A 25,010-nucleotide genomic window follows, 5' to 3' on the forward strand; every position below is an offset into this window, starting at 1 on the left:
CGTATGCAGATACAACCGCAGTCACACACAGAATAAAGACATGCAGCATATGATTGTACTTAGCAGAGGCTGCTCATGCGTCCTATTACATTACATTGCGACTAATAGAGCACGAAGCAAAGATGTATGAGAACACATCTGTAAAGATGAATAATGCCAGCATTTGCCGGGAATGATGGGGGAACGCTTATGTAATGAAACATGACACGAGAATAACCCAGCAGCTTTATTTCTGACGATAACACACTGTTTTTGTGAGAGTTGTAAGGCAGAACGGTGCCCTCTGTATCCCCCACATCTACCTCCACGTTACTGCCTGGCCGTGGCATTTCTCTCGCATGTACAAATGACATACCAGGCAACGACTTCTGGATGATGGTCTCCATCTGGCTAACTGTTCCTTGCCTGGCCTGGTAGTCATCCTGAGATATACCATGTTCCTTTGCTGCATTTACCAGCGTGGCACCCAATGCAGCAATGTGGGCTGCTGAAGGAGGCGGAAGAGCTCGCAATTCATTCTCTTCCTGTTTCTCCTATAGAAAAATAGAAAATAACAATAACTAAGGAGCAGGCATGTGCGACATGATTATTTCTACATAGATAACGATCTGGACTAGAAGAAATAGAATAAGACGGCACATGCAGTCAGCGTACGGCAGGCCGGGCGTATCGCGTGCTGGCACCTATAGAATGATACGCTAATTATCGGGTGTGACAGGACGGTCCCGTACGAAAGCACTTGCCGCTTTCGCGTCCCGTCGGCTGCGCACAGAATGGAAGGTCAAGTCACACGAGGCCTGACCACATAGGGGATTCCCGCTTACCGTCAGTAACCGCCTGTTACTGACTCCACCCACTGCGCTGTGGGCGGGTTTATGCTGCCACCACCAAACTCCTAACCTGCCGTGGCGTTTGGAACCACGGTTCTGCTCTGTATGTGCCGACGCACTGCCTTACCACACCTGTGTGGTGCTGACGAATCCCCACTAGCCACTTGCTAGGCCTCTACCGGTAGCTGGCGGAAGGCGGAGCTTGGAGACGTTAGGTGCTTCCCTGGACAGCCGGAGGACGGGGCTAGGTTTGGCCTAACCCTGTTGGTCACAAGATGAAGCAGTCTTCTTGAGGCAATGATGTTTATTTGCTCAATGATAATAACCTTTTAAAAGGCTCCTCCCTATTGCTAGGGGCAACAGCATACAATCAGATGTTTCAGCAGAATAAGATGGTACAATACACAATCCTATGGGCCAACTGCCCTCCTTTTATGCGTATAGAGAAAATAGATAGAGTGCGCTGTCAAGAAGCTGCTGGTGTAGGGGTGGTAAATCCCCAATATAATAGATATACAATACAGATAGTGGTCACCAGCGCTAGGTTGTAGGGAATAAAATTAATACTCTAATTTGTAAATAACTCAGGACGGTAGGTACTGTTGAAAGTAAGATACAATAAATTTAATATAAATAAGATTATAAAATCACAGATGCCTATACATCATAATTAGAAGTTAAATGATCATTTAAAATGGCACATCTGCATATACCCTCAGTGCAATATAATCATACCCCGGCTAGGACTTCCTCTGGAATTGAGTCCATGAACGTGTTTTGGAGAATTTGATGAAAGCAGTGGAGTGGTAGAATGTCCCTTTTAAGCATACAAATGCAGGCGTTTTCAAGCGGATAGGGAAACTCCAATTTCTCCTCAAATGGAAATGTCCAGGGAAATGCTGTCCAATTGGTGCCGTGTGGGTGATGAAGATAAAAAGATCCAAGAATGTTGAGGGTAATTTTGAAGATGTGTCCGGCAGTCTCTAACTCAACGCGTTTCGCTGGTGTTGACACCCAGCTTCCTCAGGAGTGAATGTTAGAGTGCTGTCTTTGGGCTCCTTATAAACCCTGAGCAATTAAATGAAATTCTAAGCACCTGATAAATACTTTTTTCAACAGAAAAACCTACCGTCCAAAAGTTTGAAAGCAATATACCATTCATTTTAATATTGGTCTCACATGTATGTGTAATGTTTTAGATCTAAAAACGAGTATTGGAAAGTATTTAAAAAGATACCTTTTAGTTTGAATGTAATTTTCTATTTGTCCGGTCATGTGACTAAAAGTGGTCACATGATCCGGTTAATTGTGCAGGATAGGTCTTTACAGGTCAGATGTCTAGTCTGACCTGAATCATCATACTGCTTGGCTGGTGCGCATGCGCCAAGCGCGTACACGCCCGCACCCGCCATGTAGAAGCCGGGCGGCCCCTACCATGTCGCGAGGCGTGTAGCGCCGATCCACGTGACTGATCACGTGACCGGAGCTACAGCATCGCTCCATGGCAACAGGCCGCATAGCGGGCGCGGACCGCGCACAGCCCGTGCACGCGCATTAACCCGGCGGCAGCACCAATGGATGAAACATCTGTAAAGATATAGTGATAAGTCCACAGGCTTATAATGATTATCTAAATAAAGCACAAGCTATGTATACATTCATGTTGGTCATTTATTTGTAAAACGGAACACTTGTCTTTAATAATATTATTAGTGATACATTAATATCGGCAGGTAATCATCTGCTATTAATTATTATAAGAAATCACATAGGGAAAAAATAAAAAAATGATCCCAGTAGCCTTTCCATTGTGTGCTTAGAACACATCGCACCTACAGTGAGAGGTGGTGATCGATATAAAAAATTGTGCAATAGGGAGGTCTATTGGATGTTGAAGTGTAATTCATTACACCCCGAAGGCCTCAATGAGACAATAGAACTCAATTCTGTAGTATGAATATTATGAAATATTATAAAGTGTACTCCCTTCCTTACCTTTTGCTCCTCCTTATTTATATTGTTCCACTATATAAGTTATGATTCTTATCCAATGTTCTTTATTCTTTATTCTTTCAGAACAGCTCTTTCATTGCCTGCCCTCTCTATTTTTACAATTTTTGTAAATTGGCCACCTCCGACGGGCTAAGGCGCCGGGAGTAGAGCTCCCGGCCACCAGCGGCGGCTCTCCCGGGGGCAGTGAACCAAACAGGAATAAAGAAATCTGCTCCCCCAACACAGAGGTATTGTTTCTGCAGGCAAAGGGAATAGGAAGCATATCCACAGCAGCAGAAGATAATTCAGATCAAAACCAAATAAAAATAGGCAGAGAGAAGAACATAGCTAAGAACAGAAAAAGCACAAACAAAACTCAAAAAGCTATGTGTGCAAATGCTAGGACCTTAGGAAATAAAATCCCAGAACTAACTGCAATAATGACAAGGGATGATCTAGACATTGTGGCAATTACAGAGTCATGGTACAATGAAAATCATGACTGGGACATAGCTATACCGGGATATACTTTATTTAGGAAGGACAGAATTGGAAAAATCGGAGGAGGGGTAGCAATGTATGTAAAAAAATACCATAAATACTACATTAATACAAAGTATTGAAGAAAAAACTGAGGCCCTTTGGGTGACCATAGAAACAGGGGAAAAGTTGATTATTCGTATTGGCGTGATATACAGGCCACCAGGTCAGGAAGAGGAACTTGACAAGAACCTATTGCAGGACATAACTAAAATGGCATTAAAAGGAGAGGTAATAATCATGGGAGACTTTAATCTTCCTGATGTAAACTGGGAGGTGTCTGTTGCTAGTTCCACTAGAAGTAGGAACATTTTAAATTCTCTTCAGGGAGCATCCCTCCACCAATTGGTGAGGGAGCCCACTCGGAAAGACGCAATATTAGACTTAATACTTACAAATGGAGATAGATTATCGGACGTAAAAGTGGGTGAAAACCTGGGATCCAGTGATCATCAAGCAGTATGGTTCAGCATTAAGACAGAGACTGACTCGTCCCATATAAAAACAAAGGTGTTGGATTTTAGGAAGGCTGATTTTGTAGGGATGGGAAAATGTGTAAGCGATTCTTTGGCAGAGTGGAGGAACTTGGAAACAGTGCAGGAGAGGTGGGAAACATTCAAATGTGCAATATTGAAGGCAACAGACCTTTGTATCAAAACTGTTAGGAAAAACACAAGGAAAAGGAAGCCAGTGTGGTTTGCAAAAGAAGTAGCAAATATTGTGAGAGCAAAAAAGATGGCTTTTAGGAAATATAAGCAGACACAAAATAATGAAGACAAAAAGATATATCTTGTTAGACAGAAGGAGACAAAGAAGGTAATCAGATGTGCAAAGGCACAAGCTGAGGAGAAAATGGCCCAGTTAGTGGGTAAAGGAGGCAAAACTTTTTTTAGGTATATAAGCGAAAAGAGAAAAACAAAAGGCGGAATTATAAAACTAAAGACGGACACTGGGAGTCTTGTTGAAGGAGACAATTTAATAGCAGATCATCTTAATGATTATTTTTGCTCAGTATTTACTACTGAAAGAGAGGGGAAGGGGCCACAGTTAAGTTGCAGGGATATTCAGGAAAATGAAACAAGTACATTTACAGAGGAGAAGGTCCTAACAGAACTCTCAAAGCTGAAAGTGGACAAATCTATGGGGCCAGATGGGATACATCCAAGGATACTAAAAGAACATAAAGAGGTGCTGGTAGCACCATTGACAGAATTATTCAACCAGTCATTAGCTACAGGAGTAATTCCAGGGGACTGGAAAAGAGCAAACGTAGTCCCATTGCACAAAAGTGGAAGCAAGGAAGAGGCAAACAACTACAGACCAGTGAGTCTTACATCAGTAGTAGGGAAATTGATGGAAACACTCTTAAAAGAAAGAGTTGTAGATTATCTCAAATCCGTCAATTTACTGGATCCCAAACAGCATGGATTCACTGGGGGGAGATCATGTCAAACAAATCTTATTGACTTTTTTGATTGTGTGACTAAAGTGATGGATAAAGGTGAAGCCATGGATATAGCTTATCTAGACTTTAGTAAGGCTTTTGACACAGTTCCACATCGCAGATTGCTAAATAAACTTGAAAGTTTGGGATTGAATATTAGGATTATTGAATGGATAAGATCTTGGTTGAAGGATAGAAAACAGAGAGTTGTGGTAAATGGAGTGTATTCACAGGAGGGAAATGTTACCAGTGGAGTACCCCAGGGATCTGTACTTGGACCAGTGCTTTTTAATATCTTTATTGGTGACATTGCAAATGGCATTAAAGGGAAAGTATGCCTTTTTGCAGATGACACAAAGGTATGCAACAGGGTAGACACACCAGGTGGGGTAAAACAAATGATTGAGGATCTAGGTAGACTAGAGGAATGGTCAAGAGTCTGGCAATTACAGTTTAATGCCAAAAAATGCAAAGTCATGCACTTGGGTCTCAAAAATCCTAAAGCTAAATACAGTATTAATGGCACTATACTGGAAACTACTGAGGAGGAAAGGGATCTAGGAGTCACTATTTCAGATGACTTAAAGGCAGGTAAGCAATGTAACAAGGCAATGAGGAAGGCTAGTCAGATGCTTGGCTGCATTGGGAGAGGAATCAGCAGCAGAAAGAAAGAAGTGATAATGCCACTGTATAGGTCATTGGTACGGCCTCATCTAGAATACTGTATTCAGTTCTGGAGGCCATATCTTCAAAAGGATATTAATACATTAGAAACTGTACAAAGGAGGGCAACTAAAATGGTGCATGGCCTACATCACAAAACATACCCAGAAAGACTAAGAAATCTCAATATGTATAGTTTGGAGCAGAGAAGGGAAAGGGGGGACATGATAGAAACTTTCAAATATATCAAGGGTTTTAACAAAGTCCAGGAGGGAAACATTCTCCAAATGAAGAGAAGCAAAAGGACACGAGGACATGCACTGAGACTGGAGGGGGGGAGGTTCAGGGGAAATTTGCGGAAAAATTATTTCACAGAAAGGGTAGTGGACAAGTGGAATAGCCTCCCATCAGAGGTGGTAGAGGCTAAGACAGTAGAGCAATTTAAACATGCATGGGATAGACATAAGGATATCCTTACAAAAAAATAAGGATCAAATAAGGTTAGAGATAAAAAAAAAAAAAAAAAAGGGGGCAGACTAGATGGGCCAAGTGGTTCTTATCTGCCGACAAATTCTATGTTTCTATGTTTCCCCGGCGCGCACAGTTAGTGCGCCCGGGGCCGCACTGACTGCTGCCGGGAGCGGAGCTCCCGGATTCCGGCGGTCAGCGGCTCCCCCCTCCCCCGGCGCGCACACACTGCTCAGCGCGCCGGGGGCTGCCCTCACAAGCCGTGGTCTCCGGAGAGGTCCGGGACCACGGCACACATAAATACATTATTTTTTCATATTTATAAACACGGCGCCTAGCGCCTACAGTCTTTTAAATATGACGCCAAGCGCCCATTGTCTTTGAAATGGCGCCGGGCACTAGGGGTTAACCCCTTCAGTGCCGCGGCGGCCATTTTCCTCGTGGCTGGGGCCTCTCCGGCCACACTCCTCCCCCCCCATTCAAGCGGGTCAACCAGGGACCCATGTCCCAACGATTTGGGTCCTGGTCCCGCAGTCCGATGGGGTGAAGGGGACGCTACCTGGGGGTGTAGGCTGTGGCCTAGACAGTTAATCCATAGTGTAGTGGGCCTCTCTTTGTGGGTGCCCAATGTTCAAATAGTCCACCTGAAGTCAAAGTTCAAGGCTCCACCACAAAAGTCTGTCAAATTTCCCCAAGGTAGGTTGCAGCCACCTAACAGGTAGGTGTTAAGTCACCACGGTGGGGGGCTGGTTACAAACAAGTGCCACCCAAGGTGTCCCAATTGTGGCATACCCCACCTCCCACAATAGCAGTATACTGCTCAACCAGGCCACAGGGTGCTCCTGCCCACATGGCTCTTTCTGGCTCGGTACTGCTCCCAGTCCGTGCAGTGGCGCAGTAGTTCGTAACACACAGTCCTGGTCAAGAATGTGCGCCATCAGCACTGGAGCGGGTACCCGAGCCTCCTTCAATGACTGGAATGCCAACTCGCAAGCGGGTGCAAAGTCCACTGACTTGGGAATGCCCTTCCTAGCCATCTCTGTCAAGGGGTTCACTACAGGACTAAAGTCAATGACAACATGTCCGTAGGGCCTTACAGGTTCTAAGGTCAGTACCGGTCTGGGTGATGTGGGTCGGGGACAGCCTCGGGTTGCCTCCACCCCCTCTGGTTTGGGCCTACCCCTGTCTCCTCCCACATGGTGCCCCAGGCACTGCACCTCCGTCATACCTATCTGGCAACTGTCTGCCCGAACTGTCAGACCTGCCCTCCAATCCTCCTCCGTCGACCTATGACTCGGGAAACCTACCCTGTCACCTAGGCCTACTCCTTCCTCCTCGTCCGCTACCTGTGCCACAGTGATGGCGGCCAGACCACCATCCTCTGGATCCTGTGTGGCATCCACTACAGGGAGGCTGCGTGTCTTCCCCGATCTACTGCGCACAGGCAGGGGACCTGCTATGTCCACAGCAACTTGCTGCGAGGGTTCTCCTATGGGCAGAGGCCCAGAGACAACACAACCGCTGGAGTGCCCCAGCTGCCAACACATGGCACCAGCCCTACAGTTGGTCTGGGCGTCATCCGACATTCCAGACCAGGGTAAGCTCTGTGTCAGGCACTTCAGGGTACGGTCTATCTCAGGGTTACTGTCCAAAGGGGACACCGGTTGCGCAGGAAAGTTCCCTGGGGGGACCAGTTGGACACATTCGCTATCTGGTCTATCCCCTCCCACTTTCCTGGCTACCCTGTACCTTAACCCTTCCCGCCAGGTCAAACTTCCCGCCCCAACCCTGTCAAGGCCGCTGCCAGAGTGGCGCCTCATGCCTTTCGGGGATGGGTCAGAGAGTTGAGCCTCCCTAAACTCCTGCCTGTGGCCCTCAATCTCTCCTAAATTGGGACACTCTACAGGGGGATCTAGGTGGGGACTACTAGGGTCAGTCTGGTAGGGGTCAGTCATGGAAAAGTCAGTGTGGTTTCTCATACTCACCGCCGGAGTTGGCAAACCACTTGGGTCAGGAACATCATTGGGCACCCCCACAGGATCAAACGAGCTGGAACCGACATCCTCTGCGTTGCTAGGGGACGTAGACATACCAGAGGCAAAAGGCATGCAGGGTCGATGTGCTGATCTAGCCGCTGTAATCTTTTCCTCTGGGCTGGTTGTAGCTGTGGTTGGCTGTGCTGGCAGTTGTCTAGCAGCTGTAGTCTTTTCCTCTGGGCTGGGCCGTGCTGGAGCAGCTGATGTCAACGGTGGTTGTGGAACTTGACTCCGGGGAATGGCGCCAACAAACGTAGTGATGATCCCACTACCGAGATCATTTCCTAGGACCACATCAGTTGGGAGACCATCCATGACGGCAACTTCTCGCAACTCTGGTCCAGCTCCCCAGTCCAGGTAGACTCTTGCCATGGGAACCGCTTTCTCTGTTCCATCTGCCAGGGTGACCTTGGCAGTGCGACCCTGCAATACTGCAGCAGGATCTATAAGGTGGGGGCTCACCACAGTGATTGAGGCCCCAGAGTCTCTTAGGCCTTCCCCCTGCAGGGGTCCCACGTGGACTGGCTGCAGGTGCCTCCACATGTTGTGTAGGGGCTGTTTGGCCATGCAGGTGACATTCTCCGCAGAGTGCACCTGTCTCTCGCCACACTCCATCGGACTGACTGGAGGGGGAACAGTCTCTGTAGGCTCATCTCCACTCGTCAAACAAGCGATCCGGGCTCCAGCACTCGGATTTGGGGCACGAGTCTGGGGTGCTTGGGATGCAAGACAGTTAATCCTCAGATGTCCGATTTTCCCACAGCCGTAGCACTTCTTCTCCAGTCGTGGCACCGATGATTTCTGATCAGTTGCAGGGACGCTGCGGTGCGGTTGCTGGCCAAGAGCACCCGGGTTGGAAGATGCTTGTCTTTGGGGGTGATGAGATGAAGGGGGGGTCCCCTTGGTGGTGCAGTCTTTTGGAGCTGGCTGCTGGCTGGGCGCTTCTGCCCCCGTGGCCGAATTGCCACATATTTGTCTGCTAATTGGGCAGCCATCTTTAAGCTGGGTGGCTCCCGATCTAGCACCCACTCCTTCACTTCTGGGGCGCACCTGCGGTAGAACTGCTCCCTGCAGATCAGGTCGATCAGTGCGTCCCATGTAGTGGTTTCCGAATCCTTCACCCACTTCACCACGTACTGCCGCAGCTGGGTGGCGAACTGCTCATGGGTGCTGCTAGGATTCTTGGGCAAGTCTCTGAACTTCTTCCTGTAAGACTCTGGAGTGATGAATCGCTGGAGGAGGGCCTTCGCGACATCGTCGTAGTTCCCACAGACCTCCGTGGCCACTCCTCGATAGGCCTCCAATGCCTCTCCATGCAGAGTGGGCACAAGGTGTCTCACCCACTCCGACTTGGGTAAATTGTGTAGTTTACAAGTCCTTTCAAAAACTTGTACATTTCCATCAATGTCCCCATCACTGTCTGCAAACTTGGCAAACTGAATGCGTCCTGATCTGTGTACAACAGCTGACAACGGCTCCCGGGGTACCAGGGCCTGTGGTGCCCGCTCATCACGCCACATCTTGATGATGATCAAGCGCTCTTGCTCCGTTGCCCTTTCCCCCAATTCCGCTAGCCGATCTGCTAGGGTATCCGTGCCGCCCCCCCTGGGACGTTGGGATCCTGGCCCTGCTAGCGATTGCTGGGAAACATGGCTGCTGTGAGAGAGGGCGGGGCTTGTGGATCTCACCGGTTCTGTACGAAGGTCCACTGGTGGGCCGTCCTCTGCGATGCTGACGCCGTCAGTGCTTTCCACCTCCGCCCGATGGGACTCCTCCCAGCTCCTGAGCGCCGCCTTCATGACGCTTCTGGATGCATTGGAAGGGATATCCACACCCTTCTCCTGGCACACGATCTCCAGATCATCCTTGGACATTCCGCTGAATTCCGCCATCTTGTGCGTTCTCCTGCGCTGCAGTTACTCCTCTCCCGAGTAACTCGGCTTCTCCAATCGGGTGATGAAAAGCCGCCTGGGAATATCCCACCGCTATGCCAACAATTTCTGTGACAGGACGGTCCCGTACGAAAGCACTTGCCGCTTTCGCGTCCCGTCGGCTGCGCACAGAATGGAAGGTCAAGTCACACGAGGCCTGACCACATAGGGGATTCCCGCTTACCGTCAGTAACCGCCTGTTACTGACTCCACCCACTGCGCTGTGGGCGGGATTATGCTGCCACCACCAAACTCCTAACCTGCCGTGGCGTTTGGAACCACGGTTCTGCTCTGTATGTGCCGACGCACTGCCTTACCACACCTGTGTGGTGCTGACGAATCCCCACTAGCCACTTGCTAGGCCTCTACCGGTAGCTGGCGGAAGGCGGAGCTTGGAGACGTTAGGTGCTTCCCTGGACAGCCGGAGGACGGGGCTAGGTTTGGCCTAACCCTGTTGGTCACAAGATGAAGCAGTCTTCTTGAGGCAATGATGTTTATTTGCTCAATGATAATAACCTTTAAAAAGGCTCCTCCCTATTGCTAGGGGCAACAGCATACAATCAGATGTTTCAGCAGAATAAGATGGTACAATACACAATCCTATGGGCCAACTGCCCTCTTTTATCCCTCTCCAAGACCCATTACCACAGGGGGTAAGCCCGCCCTGTGGTGTACAACCAATCAATGTTTACCCATGAGCTGTGCATGCCTTGGTCACATGCACAGCTAACATTGTTCCCTATGGACAGTGGGGAGTGGTCGGTCTCCTTTGACTATCCCATCTTGGAGGATCAGGATACGCCCCGGTGCCGTTCAGTCTAGGCTGGGGGGGAAGTTTTCCCTCCTAAACTGACTTCCAGAAACCTGCCCGGGACCCAGCTCACTGCCTGCAGCCTGGATTTGGGCTCCAGAGCTGGGCAGCCTGGCTCCCCGGTCCAGGTTTCCAGGCCACTACGGGTGATCTCCATGGAGCTCCAGAAAACCACTCCGCTTGTTTCACAGCTGAGCTTCTTCTCTTTCTCCCAATGCCCCTTTGAAGTGTGAGGCTGGATGGGAAAGCATTCCGTTTTTGGGGAAAAGGTCTGGGAGAATCCATCAGCCTGCACAGCCATGGATTCCCCCCTCCTGGGACACACAACCAAGTAAGTGCAATTTACCTTTCAATACATCACATTTAAATCACACTGTACATGTTATTACATTTAAAACAATGTCTTTGTTTGTTTTTCTTTTTACACAGCCTGGCTGCTAGGACTCTGTCTGTGCTGCGCTGGAGGTATGGTGCTGGCTTCCCCCATCCTCCAGCCTGCCTGCCTCTGGGGTCCAGGGAGCTGGCGCTCCCTGCCCCCCCAGTGGGGCACTCACTTCGTGGCCTCGCCGCACGCAGCGGTGCACCCCCCTGATCCGAAGCCCGGCGGCCCGGGACACTTGTCCCGGCCGCCGTGACTCTGGCTTGTTGCAGCGCTGAGGTGCTGGGAGCGTAGCTCCCGGACCCCAGCACTTACCAACCTGATCATTCCCCCGCCGCTAGGGAGCCGGCTAGCCCGGTCCCCCATGAGCGGCGCACTCTGGTGGCCTCGCCGCGCAGGGGGCCGGCTAGCCCGGTCCCCTGTATGCGGTGCTGATCTCTGGTGTCCTCGCCGCAGCGTCCGGCAGGGAGCCGGGCTGCGACGCACCCCCCTTGCCGCCCAGCAGCCTGGGACGTTCGTCCCGGCTGCCGCGGCTGGCCACCTCCGACGGGCTGGCCCCCAGCGGCGGCTCTCCCTTCTCCCCGGCGCGCACACAGTTAGTGCGCCCGGGGCTGCACTGACCGCTGCCGGGAGCGGAGCTCCCGGATTCCGGCGGTCAGCGGCTCCCCCCTCCCCCGGCGCGCAAACACTGCTCAGCGCGCCGGGGGCTGCCCTCACAAGCCGTGGTCTCCGGAGAGGTCCGGGACCACGGCACACATAAATACATTATTTTTTCATATTTATAAACACGGCGCCTAGCGCCCACAGTCTTTTAAATATGGCGCCAAGCGCCCATTGTCTTTGAAATGGCGCCGGGCACTAGGGGTTAACCCCTTCAGTGCCGCGGCGGCCATTTTCCTCGTGGCTGGGGCCTCTCCGGCCACACTGGGCATGCCCGGCCGATGACCTTATTGCTCCGAGTGCGCTAATTTCCATCCATAATAACTGAAACCTTCATTCACTGAGCGGCGGTTTTACATTGTAATCAAATACAGAATAAGGCAATAACACTGTTTCAATATATTCAAAGTATAGAACATAACAAATAATGAGTTCATCAAATTGTCTTCACAATCGCAACTCAACAATTGAAAAATGAACTTAAAATTGCTAAAAAGAAATTGTGAGAAATTGTAAAGAGGACGCAGCAAAGCGCCTCGTCCTCAGCTACTCACCACGTGCTCCATAACACCAGGAACACACAGCGCTAACACAATCTACCGCTACTCACCACGTGCTCCATAACACCAGGAACACACTGCGCTAACACAATCTACCGCTACTCAGCACGTGCTCTATAACACCAGGAACACACAGCGCTAACACAATCTACCGCTACTCACCACGTGCTCCATAACACCAGGAACACACAGCGCTGACACAATCTACCGCTACTCACCACGTGCTCCATAACACCAGGAACACACAGCGCTAACACAATCTACCGCTACTCACCACGTGCTCCATAACACCAGGAACACACAGCGCTAACACAATCTACCGCTACTCACCACGTGCTCCATAACACCAGGAACACACAGCGCTAACACAATCTACCGCTACTCACCACGGGCTCCATAACACCAGGAACACACAGCGCTAACACAATCTACCGCTACTCACCACGGGCTCCATAACACCAGGAACACACAGCGCTAACACAATCTACCGCTACTCACCACGTGCTCCATAACACCAGGAACACACAGCGCTAACACAATCTACCGCTACTCACCACGTGCTCCATAACACCAGGAACACACAGCGCTAACACAATCTACCGCTACTCACCACGTGCTCCATAACACCAGGAACACACTGCGCTAACACAATCTACCGCTACTCAGCACGTGCTCTATAACACCAGGAACACACAGCGCTAACACAATCTACCGCTACTCACCACGTGCTCCATAACACCAGGAACACACAGCGCTAACACAATCTACCGCTACTCACCACGTGCTCCATAACACCAGGAACACACAGCGCTAACACAATCTACCGCTACTCACCACGTGCTCCATAACACCAGGAACACACAGCGCTAACACAATCTACCGCTACTCACCACGTGCTCCATAACACCAGGAACACACAGCGCTAACACAATCTACCGCTACTCACCACGGGCTCCATAACACCAGGAACACACAGCGCTAACACAATCTACCGCTACTCACCACGTGCTCCATAACACCAGGAACACACAGCGCTGACACAATCTACCGCTACTCACCACGTGCTCCATAACACCAGGAACACACAGCGCTAACACAATCTACCGCTACTCACCACGTGCTCCATAACACCAGGAACACACTGCGCTAACACAATCTACCGCTACTCAGCACGTGCTCCATAACACCAGGAACACACAGCGCTAACACAATCTACCGCTACTCACCACGTGCTCCATAACACCAGGAACACACAGCGCTAACACAATCTACCGCTACTCACCACGTGCTCCATAACACCAGGAACACACAGCGCTAACACAATCTACCGCTACTCACCACGTGCTCCATAACACCAGGAACACACAGCGCTAACACAATCTACCGCTACTCACCACGGGCTCCATAACACCAGGAACACACAGCGCTAACACAATCTACCGCTACTCACCACGTGCTCCATAACACCAGGAACACACAGCGCTGACACAATCTACCGCTACTCACCACGTGCTCCATAACACCAGGAACACACAGCGCTGACACAATCTACCGCTACTCACCACGTGCTCCATAACACCAGGAACACACAGCGCTAACACAATCTACCGCTACTCACCACGTGCTCCATAACACCAGGAACACACAGCGCTAACACAATCTACCGCTACTCACCACGTGCTCCATAACACCAGGAACACACAGCGCTAACACAATCTACCGCTACTCACCACGTGCTCCATAACACCAGGAACACACAGCGCTAACACAATCTACCGCTACTCACCACGTGCTCCATAACACCAGGAACACACAGCGCTAACACAATCTACCGCTACTCACCACGTGCTCCATAACACCAGGAACACACAGCGCTAACACAATCTACCGCTACTCACCACGTGCTCCATAACACCAGGAACACACAGCGCTAACACAATCTACCGCTACTCAGCACGTGCTCCATAACAGCAGGAACACACAGCGCTAACACAATCTACCGCTACTCACCACGTGCTCCATAACAGCAGGAACACACAGCGCTAACACAATCTACCGCTACTCACCACGTGCTCCATAACAGCAGGAACACACAGCGCTAACACAATCTACCGCTACTCACCACGTGCTCCATAACACCAGGAACACACAGCGCTAACACAATCTACCGCTACTCACCACGTGCTCCATAACACCAGGAACACACAGCGCTAACACAATCTACCGCTACTCACCACGTGCTCCATAACACCAGGAACACACAGCGCTGACACAATCTACCGCTACTCACCACGTGCTCCATAACACCAGGAACACACAGCGCTAACACAATCTACCGCTACTCACCACGTGCTCCATAACACCAGGAACACACAGCGCTAACACAATCTACCGCTACTCACCACGTGCTCCATAACACCAGGAACACACAGCGCTAACACAATCTACCGCTACTCACCACGTGCTCCATAACACCAGGAACACACAGCGCTAACACAATCTACCGCTACTCACCACGTGCTCCATAACACCAGGAACACACAGCGCTAACACAATCTACCGCTACTCACCACGTGCTCCATAACACCAGGAACACACAGCGCTAACACAATCTACCGCTACTCACCACGTGCTCCATAACACCAGGAACACACAGCGCTGACACAATCTACCGCTACTCACCACGTGCTCCATAACACCAGGAACACACAGCGCTAACACAATCTACCGCTACTCACCACGTGCTCCATAACACCAGGAACACACAGCGCTAACACAATCTACCGCTACTCACCACGTGCTCCATAACACCAGGAACACACAGCGCTAACACAATCTACCGCAAAACAGAAAAAGGTGCTCGCGGCCGGGAGCAGAATTACCAGGATGTTCTTCTTGTGTCGCTTCTCCTTGATGTGCTTGTGAGCGCCCTGCACGTTCTCGATGTGGATGGAGCACAGCTTGCATAGATACTGGCAGTTGGGGAAGTCGGGAGATCTCTGAAAGGTGAGAGGTGAAGGCTGGTGAACATCGTGCACAATCACACGGACAATACACTAATTCTCTTATAGGCCCTACACACTGGCCGATTTTTTTGAAAGATATGAACGAGAACTCGTTCATATCTTTCAGTGTGGAGACTCCAGCGATTAACGATGCGCGGCCCCGCGCTCGTTCATCGCTGGTCCCACGTCGGCTGTGCATGCAGGCCAATATGGACGATCTCGTCCATATTTGCCTGCACTTCAATGGAGCCGCGTGACGGGGAGAGTGAAGAAACTTCACTCCCCCCGTCACTGCCCCCCCCGCCGCCGGGTCACCCGTCGGCCGTATCGGCGGCGGATCGGCTAGTGTGTAGGGCCCCTTACACTTAGGGAACGTCCAACCTCCTCCTGTCATATAGCCCGCCCTATTGTCAAACATGTCATGGAGGACATTATGGGGGAGATGTACTAAGCAGTGAAAAGAGTGGAGAATTTGCCCATGGCAACCAATCACCATTGAAGTAACATTTATAAATGCAATCACTATTATATTCAATAACCTAATCAATACTATATACAACACATTATATGGAGCTATAATCATGCAGTATGGATGTATGACCTGTATACAGACATTGCAAAGTACAATCACCTCAAAACAAGTTAATTCTGAGAAAACAGAGCATCGTATGCGCTGATCAGAGCGGATGTAAGCGCCTGATACATTAACCCCCTACACAGGGCTCTGTATTGTGTTCCTATGCGCTGATCAGAGCGGAAGTTTCCCCCTACACAGGGCTCTGTATTGTGTTCCTATGCGCTGATCAGAGCGGAAGTTTCCCCCTACACAGGGCTCTGTATTGTGTTCCTATGCGCTGATCAGAGCGGAAGTTTCCCCCTACACAGGGCTCTGTATTGTGTTCCTATGCGCTGATCAGAGCGGAAGTTTCCCCCTACACAGGGCTCTGTATTGTGTTCCTATGCGCTGATCAGAGCGGAAGTTTCCCCCTACACAGGGCTCTGTATTGTGTTCCTATGCGCTGATCAGAGCGGAAGTTTCCCCCTACACAGGGCTCTGTATTGTGTTCCTATGCGCTGATCAGAGAGGAAGTTTCCCCCTACACAGGGCTCTGTATTGTGTTCCTATGCGCTGATCAGAGCGGAAGTTTCCCCCTACACAGGGCTCTGTATTGTGTTCCTATGCGCTGATCAGAGCGGAAGTTTCCCCCCTACACAGGGCTCTGTATTGTGTTCCTATGCGCTGATCAGAGCGGAAGTATCCCCCTACACAGGGCTCTGTATTGTGTTCCTATGCGCTGATCAGAGCGGAAGTTTCCCCCTACACAGGGCTCTGTATTGTGTTCCTATGCGCTGATCAGAGCGGAAGTTTCCCCCTACACAGGGCTCTGTATTGTGTTCCTATGCGCTGATCAGAGCGGAAGTTTCCCCCTACACAGGGCTCTGTATTGTGTTCCTATGCGCTGATCAGAGCGGAAGTTTCCCCCTACACAGGGCTCTGTATTGTGTTCCTATGCGCTGATCAGAGCGGAAGTTTCCCCCTACACAGGGCTCTGTATTGTGTTCCTATGCGCTGATCAGAGCGGAAGTTTCCCCCTACACAGGGCTCTGTATTGTGTTCCTATGCGCTGATCAGAGCTGAAGTTTCCCCCTACACAGGGCTCTGTATTGTGTTCCTATGCGCTGATCAGAGCGGAAGTTTCCCCCTACACAGGGCTCTGTATTGTGTTCCTATGCGCTGATCAGAGCGGAAGTTTCCCCCTACACAGGGCTCTGTATTGTGTTCCTATGCGCTGATCAGAGCGGAAGTTTCCCCCTACACAGGGCTCTGTATTGTGTTCCTATGCGCTGATCAGAGCGGAAGTTTCCCCCTACACAGGGCTCTGTATTGTGTTCCTATGCGCTGATCAGAGCGGAAGTTTCCCCTACACAGGGCTCTGTATTGTGTTCCTGTGCGCTGATCAGAGCGGAAGTTTCCCCCTACACAGGGCTCTGTATTGTGTTCCTATGCGCTGATCAGAGCGGAAGTTTCCCACTACACAGGGCTCTGTATTGTGTTCCTATGCGCTGATCAGAGCGGAAGTTTCCCCCTACACAGGGCTCTGTATTGTGTTCCTATGCGCTGATCAGAGCGGAAGTTTCCCCCTACACAGGGCTCTGTATTGTGTTCCTATGCGCTGATCAGAGCGGAAGTTTCCCCCTACACAGGGCTCTGTATTGTGTTCCTATGCGCTGATCAGAGCGGAAGTTTCCCCCTACACAGGGCTCTGTATTGTGTTCCTATGCGCTGATCAGAGCGGAAGTTTCCCCCTACACAGGGCTCTGTATTGTGTTCCTATGCGCTGATCAGAGCGGAAGTTTCCCCCTACACAGGGCTCTGTATTGTGTTCCTATGCGCTGATCAGAGCGGAAGTTTCCCCCTACACAGGACTCTGTATTGTGTTCCTATGCGCTGATCAGAGCGGAAGTTTCCCCCTACACAGGACTCTGTATTGTGTTCCTATGCGCTGATCAGAGCGGAAGTTTCCCCCTACACAGGGCTCTGTATTGTGTTCCTATGCGCTGATCAGAGCGGAAGTATCCCCCTACACAGGGCTCTGTATTGTGTTCCTATGCGCTGATCAGAGCGGAAGTTTCCCCCTACACAGGGCTCTGTATTGTGTTCCTATGCGCTGATCAGAGCGGAAGTTTCCCCCCTACACAGGGCTGCGTATTGTGTTCCTATGTGCTGATCAGAGCGGAAGTTTCCCCCTACACAGGGCTCTGTATTGTGTTCCTATGCGCTGATCAGAGCGGAAGTTTCCCCCTACACAGGGCTCTGTATTGTGTTCCTATGTGCTGATCAGAGCGGAAGTTTCCCCCTACACAGGGCTCTGTATTGTGTTCCTATGCGCTGATCAGAGCGGAAGTATCCCCCTACACAGGGCTCTGTATTGTGTTCCTATGCGCTGATCAGAGCGGAAGTTTCCCCTACACAGGGCTCTGTATTGTGTTCCTATGCGCTGATCAGAGCGGAAGTTTCCCCCCTACACAGGGCTCTGTATTGTGTTCCTATGCGCTGATCAGAGCGGAAGTTTCCCCCTACACAGGGCTGTGTATTGTGTTCCTATGCGCTGATCAGAGCGGAAGTTTCCGCCTACACAGGGCTCTGTATTGTGTTCCTATGCGCTGATCAGAGCGGAAGTTTCCCCCTACACAGGGCTCTGTATTGTGTTCCTATGCACTGATCAGAGCGGAAGTTTCCCCCTACACAGGGCTCTGTATTGTGTTCCTATGTGCTGATCAGAGCGGAAGTTTCCCCCTACACAGGGCTCTGTATTGTGTTCCTATGCGTTGATCAGAGCGGAAGTTTCCCCCTACACAGGGCTCTGTATTGTGTTCCTATGCGCTGATCAGAGCGGAAGTTTCCCCCTACACAGGGCTCTGTATTGTGTTCCTATGCGCTGATCAGAGCGGAAGTTTCCCCCCTACACAGGGCTCTGTATTGTGTTCCTATGCGCTGATCAGAGAGGAAGTTTCCCCCTACACAGGGCTCTGTATTGTGTTCCTATGCGCTGATCAGAGCGGAAGTTTCCCCCTACACAGGGCTCTGTATTGTGTTCCTATGCGCTGATCAGAGCGGAAGTTTCCCCCCTACACAGGGCTCTGTATTGTGTTCCTATGCGCTGATCAGAGCGGAAGTTTCCCCCTACACAGGGCTCTGTATTGTGTTCCTATGCGCTGATCAGAGCGGAAGTTTCCCCCTACACAGGGCTCTGTATTGTGTTCCTATGCGCTGATCAGAGCGGAAGTTTCCCCCTACACAGGGCTGCGTATTGGGAAAGGAACTCTATTGTGTTCCTATGATGGATGTTACTGGATGCTGAATCTCACCTTGCCAAATGTCCTAATATGTGTTGTAACAGGAGTCTTAGGCTGCAGGAGGGGCGGGGTGAGGATTAGGATGCAGGAGGGGCGGGGTGAGGATTAGGATGCAGGAGGGGCGGGGTGAGGGTTAGGCTGCAGGAGGGGCGGGGTGAGGATTAGGATGCAGGAGGGGCGGGGTGAGGGTTAGGCTGCAGGAGGGGCAGGGTGAGGGCAGGCTGCAGGAGGGGCGGGGTGAGGGCAGGCTGCAGGAGGGGCGGGGTGAGGGCAGGCTGCAGGAGGGGCGGGGTGAGGATTAGGCTGCAGGAGGGGCAGGCTGAGGATTAGGCTGCAGGAGGGGCGGGGTGAGGATTAGGCTGCAGGAGGGGCAGGTTGAGGATTAGGCTGCAGGAGGGGCAGGTTGAGGATTAGGCTGCAGGAGGGGCAGGCTGAGGATTAGGCTGCAGGAGGGGCAGGTTGAGGATTAGGCTGCAGGAGGGGCGGGGTGAGGGCAGGCTGCAGGAGGGGCGGGGTGAGGGCAGGCTGCAGGAGGGGCGGGGTGAGGGTTAGTCTGCAGGAGGGGCGGGGTGAGGGTTAGTCTGCAGGAGGGGCGGGGTGAGGGTTAGGCTGCAGGAGGGGCGGGGTGAGGGTTAGGCTGCAGGTCGGGAGGGTGAGGGTCAGGCACGAGGGGCAGGGTGAGGGTCAGGCACGAGGGGCAGGGTGCAGGAGGGGCAGGGTGAGGATTAGGCTGCAGGAGGGGCAGGTTGAGGATTAGGCTGCAGGAGGGGCAGGCTGAGGATTAGGCTGCAGGAGGGGCGGGGTGAGGGCAGGCTGCAGGAGGGGCGGGGTGAGGGCAGGCTGCAGGAGGGGCGGGGTGAGGGCAGGCTGCAGGAGGGGCGGGGTGAGGGCAGGCTGCAGGAGGGGCAGGGTGAGGGTTAGGCTGCAGGAGGGGCGGGGTGAGGGTTAGGCTGCAGGAGGGGCGGGGTGAGGGTTAGGCTGCAGGAGGGGCGGGGTGAGGGTTAGGCTGCAGGAGGGGCGGGGTGAGGGTTAGGCTGCAGGAGGGGCGGGGTGAGGGTTAGGCTGCAGGAGGGGCGGGGTGAGGGTTAGGCTGCAGGAGGGGCGGGGTGAGGGTTAGGCTGCAGGAGGGGCGGGGTGAGGGTTAGGCTGCAGGAGGGGCGGGGTGAGGGTTAGGCTGCAGGAGGGGCGGGGTGAGGGTTAGGCTGCAGGTCGGGAGGGTGAGGGTCAGGCACGAGGCGCAGGGTGAGGGTCAGGCACGAGGGGCAGGGTGAGGGTCAGGCACGAGGGGCAGGGTGAGGGTCAGGCACGAGGGGCAGGGTGAGGGTCAGGCACGAGGGGCAGGGTGAGGGTTAGGCTGCAGGAGGGGAGAGTGGGATATAGGCACTATGGGGAGGGTTAGGCTGCAGGAGGGGAGAGTGGGAGGTAGGCACTAGGGGGAGGGTTAGGCTGCAGGAGGGGAGAGTGGGAGGTAGGCACTAGGGGGAGGGTTAGGCTGCAGGAGGGGAGAGTGGGTGGTAGGCACTAGGGGGAGGGGGGTTAGGCTGCAGGGGGGGAGAGTAGGTGGTAGGCACTAGGGGGGGGGAGTTAGGCTGCAGGGGGGTAGAGTAGGTGATAGGCACTAGGGGGGGGGGGTTAGGCTGCAGGAGGGGAGAGTGGGAGGTAGGCACTAAGGGGAGGGTTAGGCTGCAGGAGGGGCAGGGGGTGGGGCAGGCACTAGGGGGAGGGTCAGTCACTAGGGGGAGGGTTAGGCTGCAGGAGGGGCAGGGGGAGGGTCAGGCACTAGGGGGAGGGTTAGGCTGCAGGAGGGGCAGGGGGAGGGTCAGGCACTAGGTTAGGGATAGGCTGCAGGAGGAGCAGGGGGAGGGTCAGGCACTAGGGGGATGGATAGGCTGCAGGAGGGGCAGGGGGAGGGTCAGGCACTAGGGGGATGGATAGGCTGCAGGAGGGGCAGGGGGAGGGTCAGGCACTAGGGGGATGGATAGGCTGCAGGAGGGGCAGGGGGAGGGTCAGGCACTAGGGGGATGGATAGGCTGCAGGAGGGGCAGGGGGAGGGCCAGGCACTAGGGGGATGGATAGGCTGCAGGAGGGGCAGGGGGAGGGTCAGGCACTAGGGGGATGGATAGGCTGCAGGAGGGGCAGGGGGAGGGTCAGGCACTAGGGGGAGGATTAGGCTGCAGGAGGGGCAGGGGGAGGGGCAGGCACTAGGGGAGGGTTAGGCTGCAGGAGGGGCAGGCACTAGGGGTGGGTTAGGGATAGGCTGCAGGAGGGGCAGGGGGAGGGGCAGGAACTAGGGGAGGGTTAGGGATAGGCTGCAGGAGGGGGAGGGGCAGGCACTAGTGGGATGGATAAGCTGCAGGAGGGGCAGGTGGAGGGTCAGGAACTAGGGGAGGGTTAGGGATAGGCTGCAGGAGGGGCAGGCACTAGGGGAGGTATAGGCTGCAGGAGGTGCAGGGGGAGGGTCAGGCACTAGGGGGATGGATAGGCTGCAGGAGGTGCAGGGGGAGGGTCAGGCACTAGGGGAGGGTTAGGGATAGGCTGCAGGAGGGGCAGGGGGAGGGTCAGGCACTAGGGGAGGGTTAGGGATAGGCTGCAGGAGGGGCAGGCACTACGGGGGGTTAGGGATAGGCTGCAGGAGGGGAGAGTGGGTGGTAGGCACTAGGGGGGGTTAGGGATAGGCTGCAGGAGGGGAGAGCGGGAGGTAGGCACTAGGGGGGGTTAGGGATAGGCTGCAGGAGGGGAGAGTGGGAGGCAGGCACTAGGGGGAGGGGGAGGGATAGGCCGCAGGAGGGTAGAGTGGGAGGTAGGCACTAGGGGGGGTTAGGCTGCAGGAGGGGCAGGGGGAGGGGCAGGCACTAGGGGGAGGGTCAGGCACTAGGGGGAGGATTAGGCTGCAGGAGGGGCAGGGGGAGGGTCAGGCACTAGGGGGAGGGTTAGGCTGCAGGAGGGGCAGGGGGAGGGTCAGGCACTAGGAGAGGGTTAGGGATAGGCTGCAGGAGGAGCAGGGGGAGGGTCAGGCACTAGGGGGATGGATAGGCTGCAGGAGGGGCAGGGGGAGGGTCAGGCACTAGGGGGATGGATAGGTTGCAGGAGGGGCAGGGGGAGGGCCAGGCACTAGGGGGATGGATAGGCTGCAGGAGGGGCAGGGGGAGGGCCAGGCACTAGGGGGATGGATAGGCTGCAGGAGGGGCAGGGGGAGGGTCAGGCACTAGGGGAGGGTTAGGGATAGGCTGCAGGAGGGGCAGGGGGAGAGTCAGGCACTAGGGGGAGGGTTAGGCTGCTGGAGGGGCAGGGGGAGGGTCAGGCACTAGGGTGAGGATTAGGCTGCAGGAGGGGCAGGGGGAGGGGCAGGCACTAGGGGAGGATTAGGCTGCAGGAGGGGCAGGGGGAGGGGCAGGCACTAGGGGAGGGTTAGGCTGCAGGAGGGGCAGGCACTAGGGGAGGGTTAGGGATAGGCTGCAGGAGGGGCAGGTGGAGGGTCAGGAACTAGGGGAGGGTTAGGGATAGGCTGCAGGAGGGGCAGGGGGAGGGGCAGGCACTAGGGGGAGGGTCAGGCACTAGGGGGATGGATAGGCTGCAGGAGGGGCAGGGGGAGGGTCGGGCAATAGGGGAGGGTTAGGGATAGGCTGCAGGAGGGGCAGGGGGAGGGTCAGGCACTAGGGGAGGGTTAGGGATAGGCTGCAGGAGGGGCAGGCACTACGGGGGGTTAGGGATAGGCTGCAGGAGGGGAGAGTGGGTGGTAGGCACTAGGGGGGGTTAGGGATAGGCTGCAGGAGGGGAGAGCGGGAGGTAGGCACTAGGGGGGGTTAGGGATAGGCTGCAGGAGGGGAGAGTGGGAGGCAGGCACTAGGGGGAGGGGGAGGGATAGGCCGCAGGAGGGTAGAGTGGGAGGTAGGCACTAGGGGGGGTTAGGCTGCAGGAGGGGCAGGGGGAGGGTCAGGCACTAGGGGGAGGATTAGGCTGCAGGAGGGGCAGGGGGAGGGTCAGGCACTAGGGGGATGGATAGGCTGCAGGAGGGGCAGGGGGAGGGCCAGGCACTAGGGGGATGGATAGGCTGCAGGAGGGGCAGGGGGAGGGTCAGGCACTAGGGGAGGGTTAGGGATAGGCTGCAGGAGGGACAGGGGGAGGGTCAGGCACTAGGGGAGGGTTAGGCTGCAGGAGGGGCAGGGGGAGGGTCAGGAACTAGGGGAGGGTTAGGCTGCAGGAGGGGCAGGGGGAGGGGCAGGCACTAGGGGAGGGTTAGGGATAGGCTGCAAGAGGGGCAGGGGGAGGGTCAGGCACTAGGGGGATGGATAGGCTGCAGGAGGGGCAGGGGGAGGGCCAGGCACTAGGGGGATGGATAGGCTGCAGGAGGGGCAGGGGGAGGGTCAGGCACTAGGGGAGGGGGAGGGATAGGCTGCAGGAGGGGCAGGGGGAGGGTCAGGCACTAGGGGGATGGATAAGCTGCAGGAGGGGCAGGTGGAGGGTCAGGAACTAGGGGAGGGTTAGGGATAGGCTGCAGGAGGGGCAGGGGCAGGCACTAGGGGAGGTATAGGCTGCAGGAGGGGCAGGGGGAGGGTCAGGCACTAGGGGAGGGTTAGGGATAGGCTGCAGGAGGGGCAGGGGGAGGGTCGGGCACTAGGGGAGGGTTAGGGATAGGCTGCAGGAGGGGCAGGGGGAGGGTCAGGCACTAGGGGAGGGTTAGGGATAGGCTGCAGGAGGGGCAGGCACTACGGGGGGTTAGGGATAGGCTGCAGGAGGGGAGAGTGGGTGGTAGGCACTAGGGGGGGTTAGGGATAGGCTGCAGGAGGGGAGAGCGGGAGGTAGGCATTAGGGGGGGTTAGGGATAGGCTGCAGGAGGGGAGAGTGGGAGGCAGGCACTAGGGGGAGGGGGAGGGATAGGCTGCAGGAGGGTAGAGTGGGAGGTAGGCACTAGAGGGAGGGGGAGGGATAGGCCGCAGGAGGGTAGAGTGGGAGGTAGGCACTAGGGGGGGTTAGGGATAGGCTGCAGGAGGGGAGAGTGGAAGGCAAGCACTAGGGGGAGGGATAGGCCGCAGGAGGGTAGAGTGGGAGGTAGGCATTAGGGGGGGTTAGGGATAGGCTACAGGAGGGGAGAGTGGGAGGCAGGCACTAGCGGGGATTAGGGATAGGCTGCAGGAGGGGAGAGTGGGAGGCAGGCACTGGGGGGGGGTTAGGGATAGGCTGCAGGAGGGGAGAGTGGGAGGTATGCACTAGGGGGGGTTAGGGATAGGCTACAGGAGGGGAGAGTGGGAGGCAGGCACTAGCGGGGATTAGGGATAGGCTGCAGGAGGGGAGAGTGGGAGGCAGTCACTAGGGGAAGGTTAGGGATAGGCTGCAGGAGGGGCAGGGGGAGGGTCAGGCACTAGGGGGAGGGTTAGGGATAGGCTGCAGGAGGGGCAGGGGGAGGGTCAGTCACTAGGGGGGGGTTAGGGATAGGCTGCAGGAGGGGCAGGGGGAGGGTCAGTCACTAGGGGGAGGGTTAGGGATAGGCTGCAGGAGGGGAGAGTGGGAGGCAGTCACTAGGGGGAGGGTTAGGGATAGGCTGCAGGAGGGGCAGGGGGAGGGGCAGTCACTAGGGGGAGGGGGAGGGATAGGCTGCAGGAGGGGCAGGGGGAGGGTCAGGCACTAGGGGGAGGGTTAGTGATAGGCTGCAGGAGGGGGAGGGTCAGGCACTAGGGGGAGGGTTAGGGATAGGCTGCAGGAGGGGCAGGGGGAGGGTCAGTCACTAGGGGGAGGGATAGGCTGCAGGAGGGGCAGGGGGAGGGTCAGGCACTAGGGGGAGGGTTAGGGATAGGCTGCAGGAGGGGCAGGGGGAGGGTCAGGCACTAGGGGGAGG

The 25,010-nt window shown here is 54.4% G+C and overlaps 1 protein-coding gene across 1 annotated transcript in view; it reads right to left on the reverse strand.

The window, feature by feature from the left end:
- Positions 1 to 25,010, reverse strand: part of TUT4 (terminal uridylyl transferase 4) — a 424,536-nt gene that overhangs the window by 275,366 nt on the left and 124,160 nt on the right. Inside the window, exons 4-5 of the mRNA XM_063938888.1 lie at positions 15,197 to 15,313; positions 356 to 533 (exon numbers count right to left, since the gene is read on the reverse strand). Of these exons, the coding sequence (XP_063794958.1) occupies positions 356 to 533; positions 15,197 to 15,313 (295 nt within the window). The remainder of the gene's footprint in view (positions 1 to 355; positions 534 to 15,196; positions 15,314 to 25,010) is intronic.

The sequence above is a fragment of the Pseudophryne corroboree genome, chromosome 9, assembly GCF_028390025.1.
Source record: "Pseudophryne corroboree isolate aPseCor3 chromosome 9, aPseCor3.hap2, whole genome shotgun sequence".
Lineage (NCBI taxonomy): Eukaryota > Metazoa > Chordata > Amphibia > Anura > Myobatrachidae > Pseudophryne > Pseudophryne corroboree.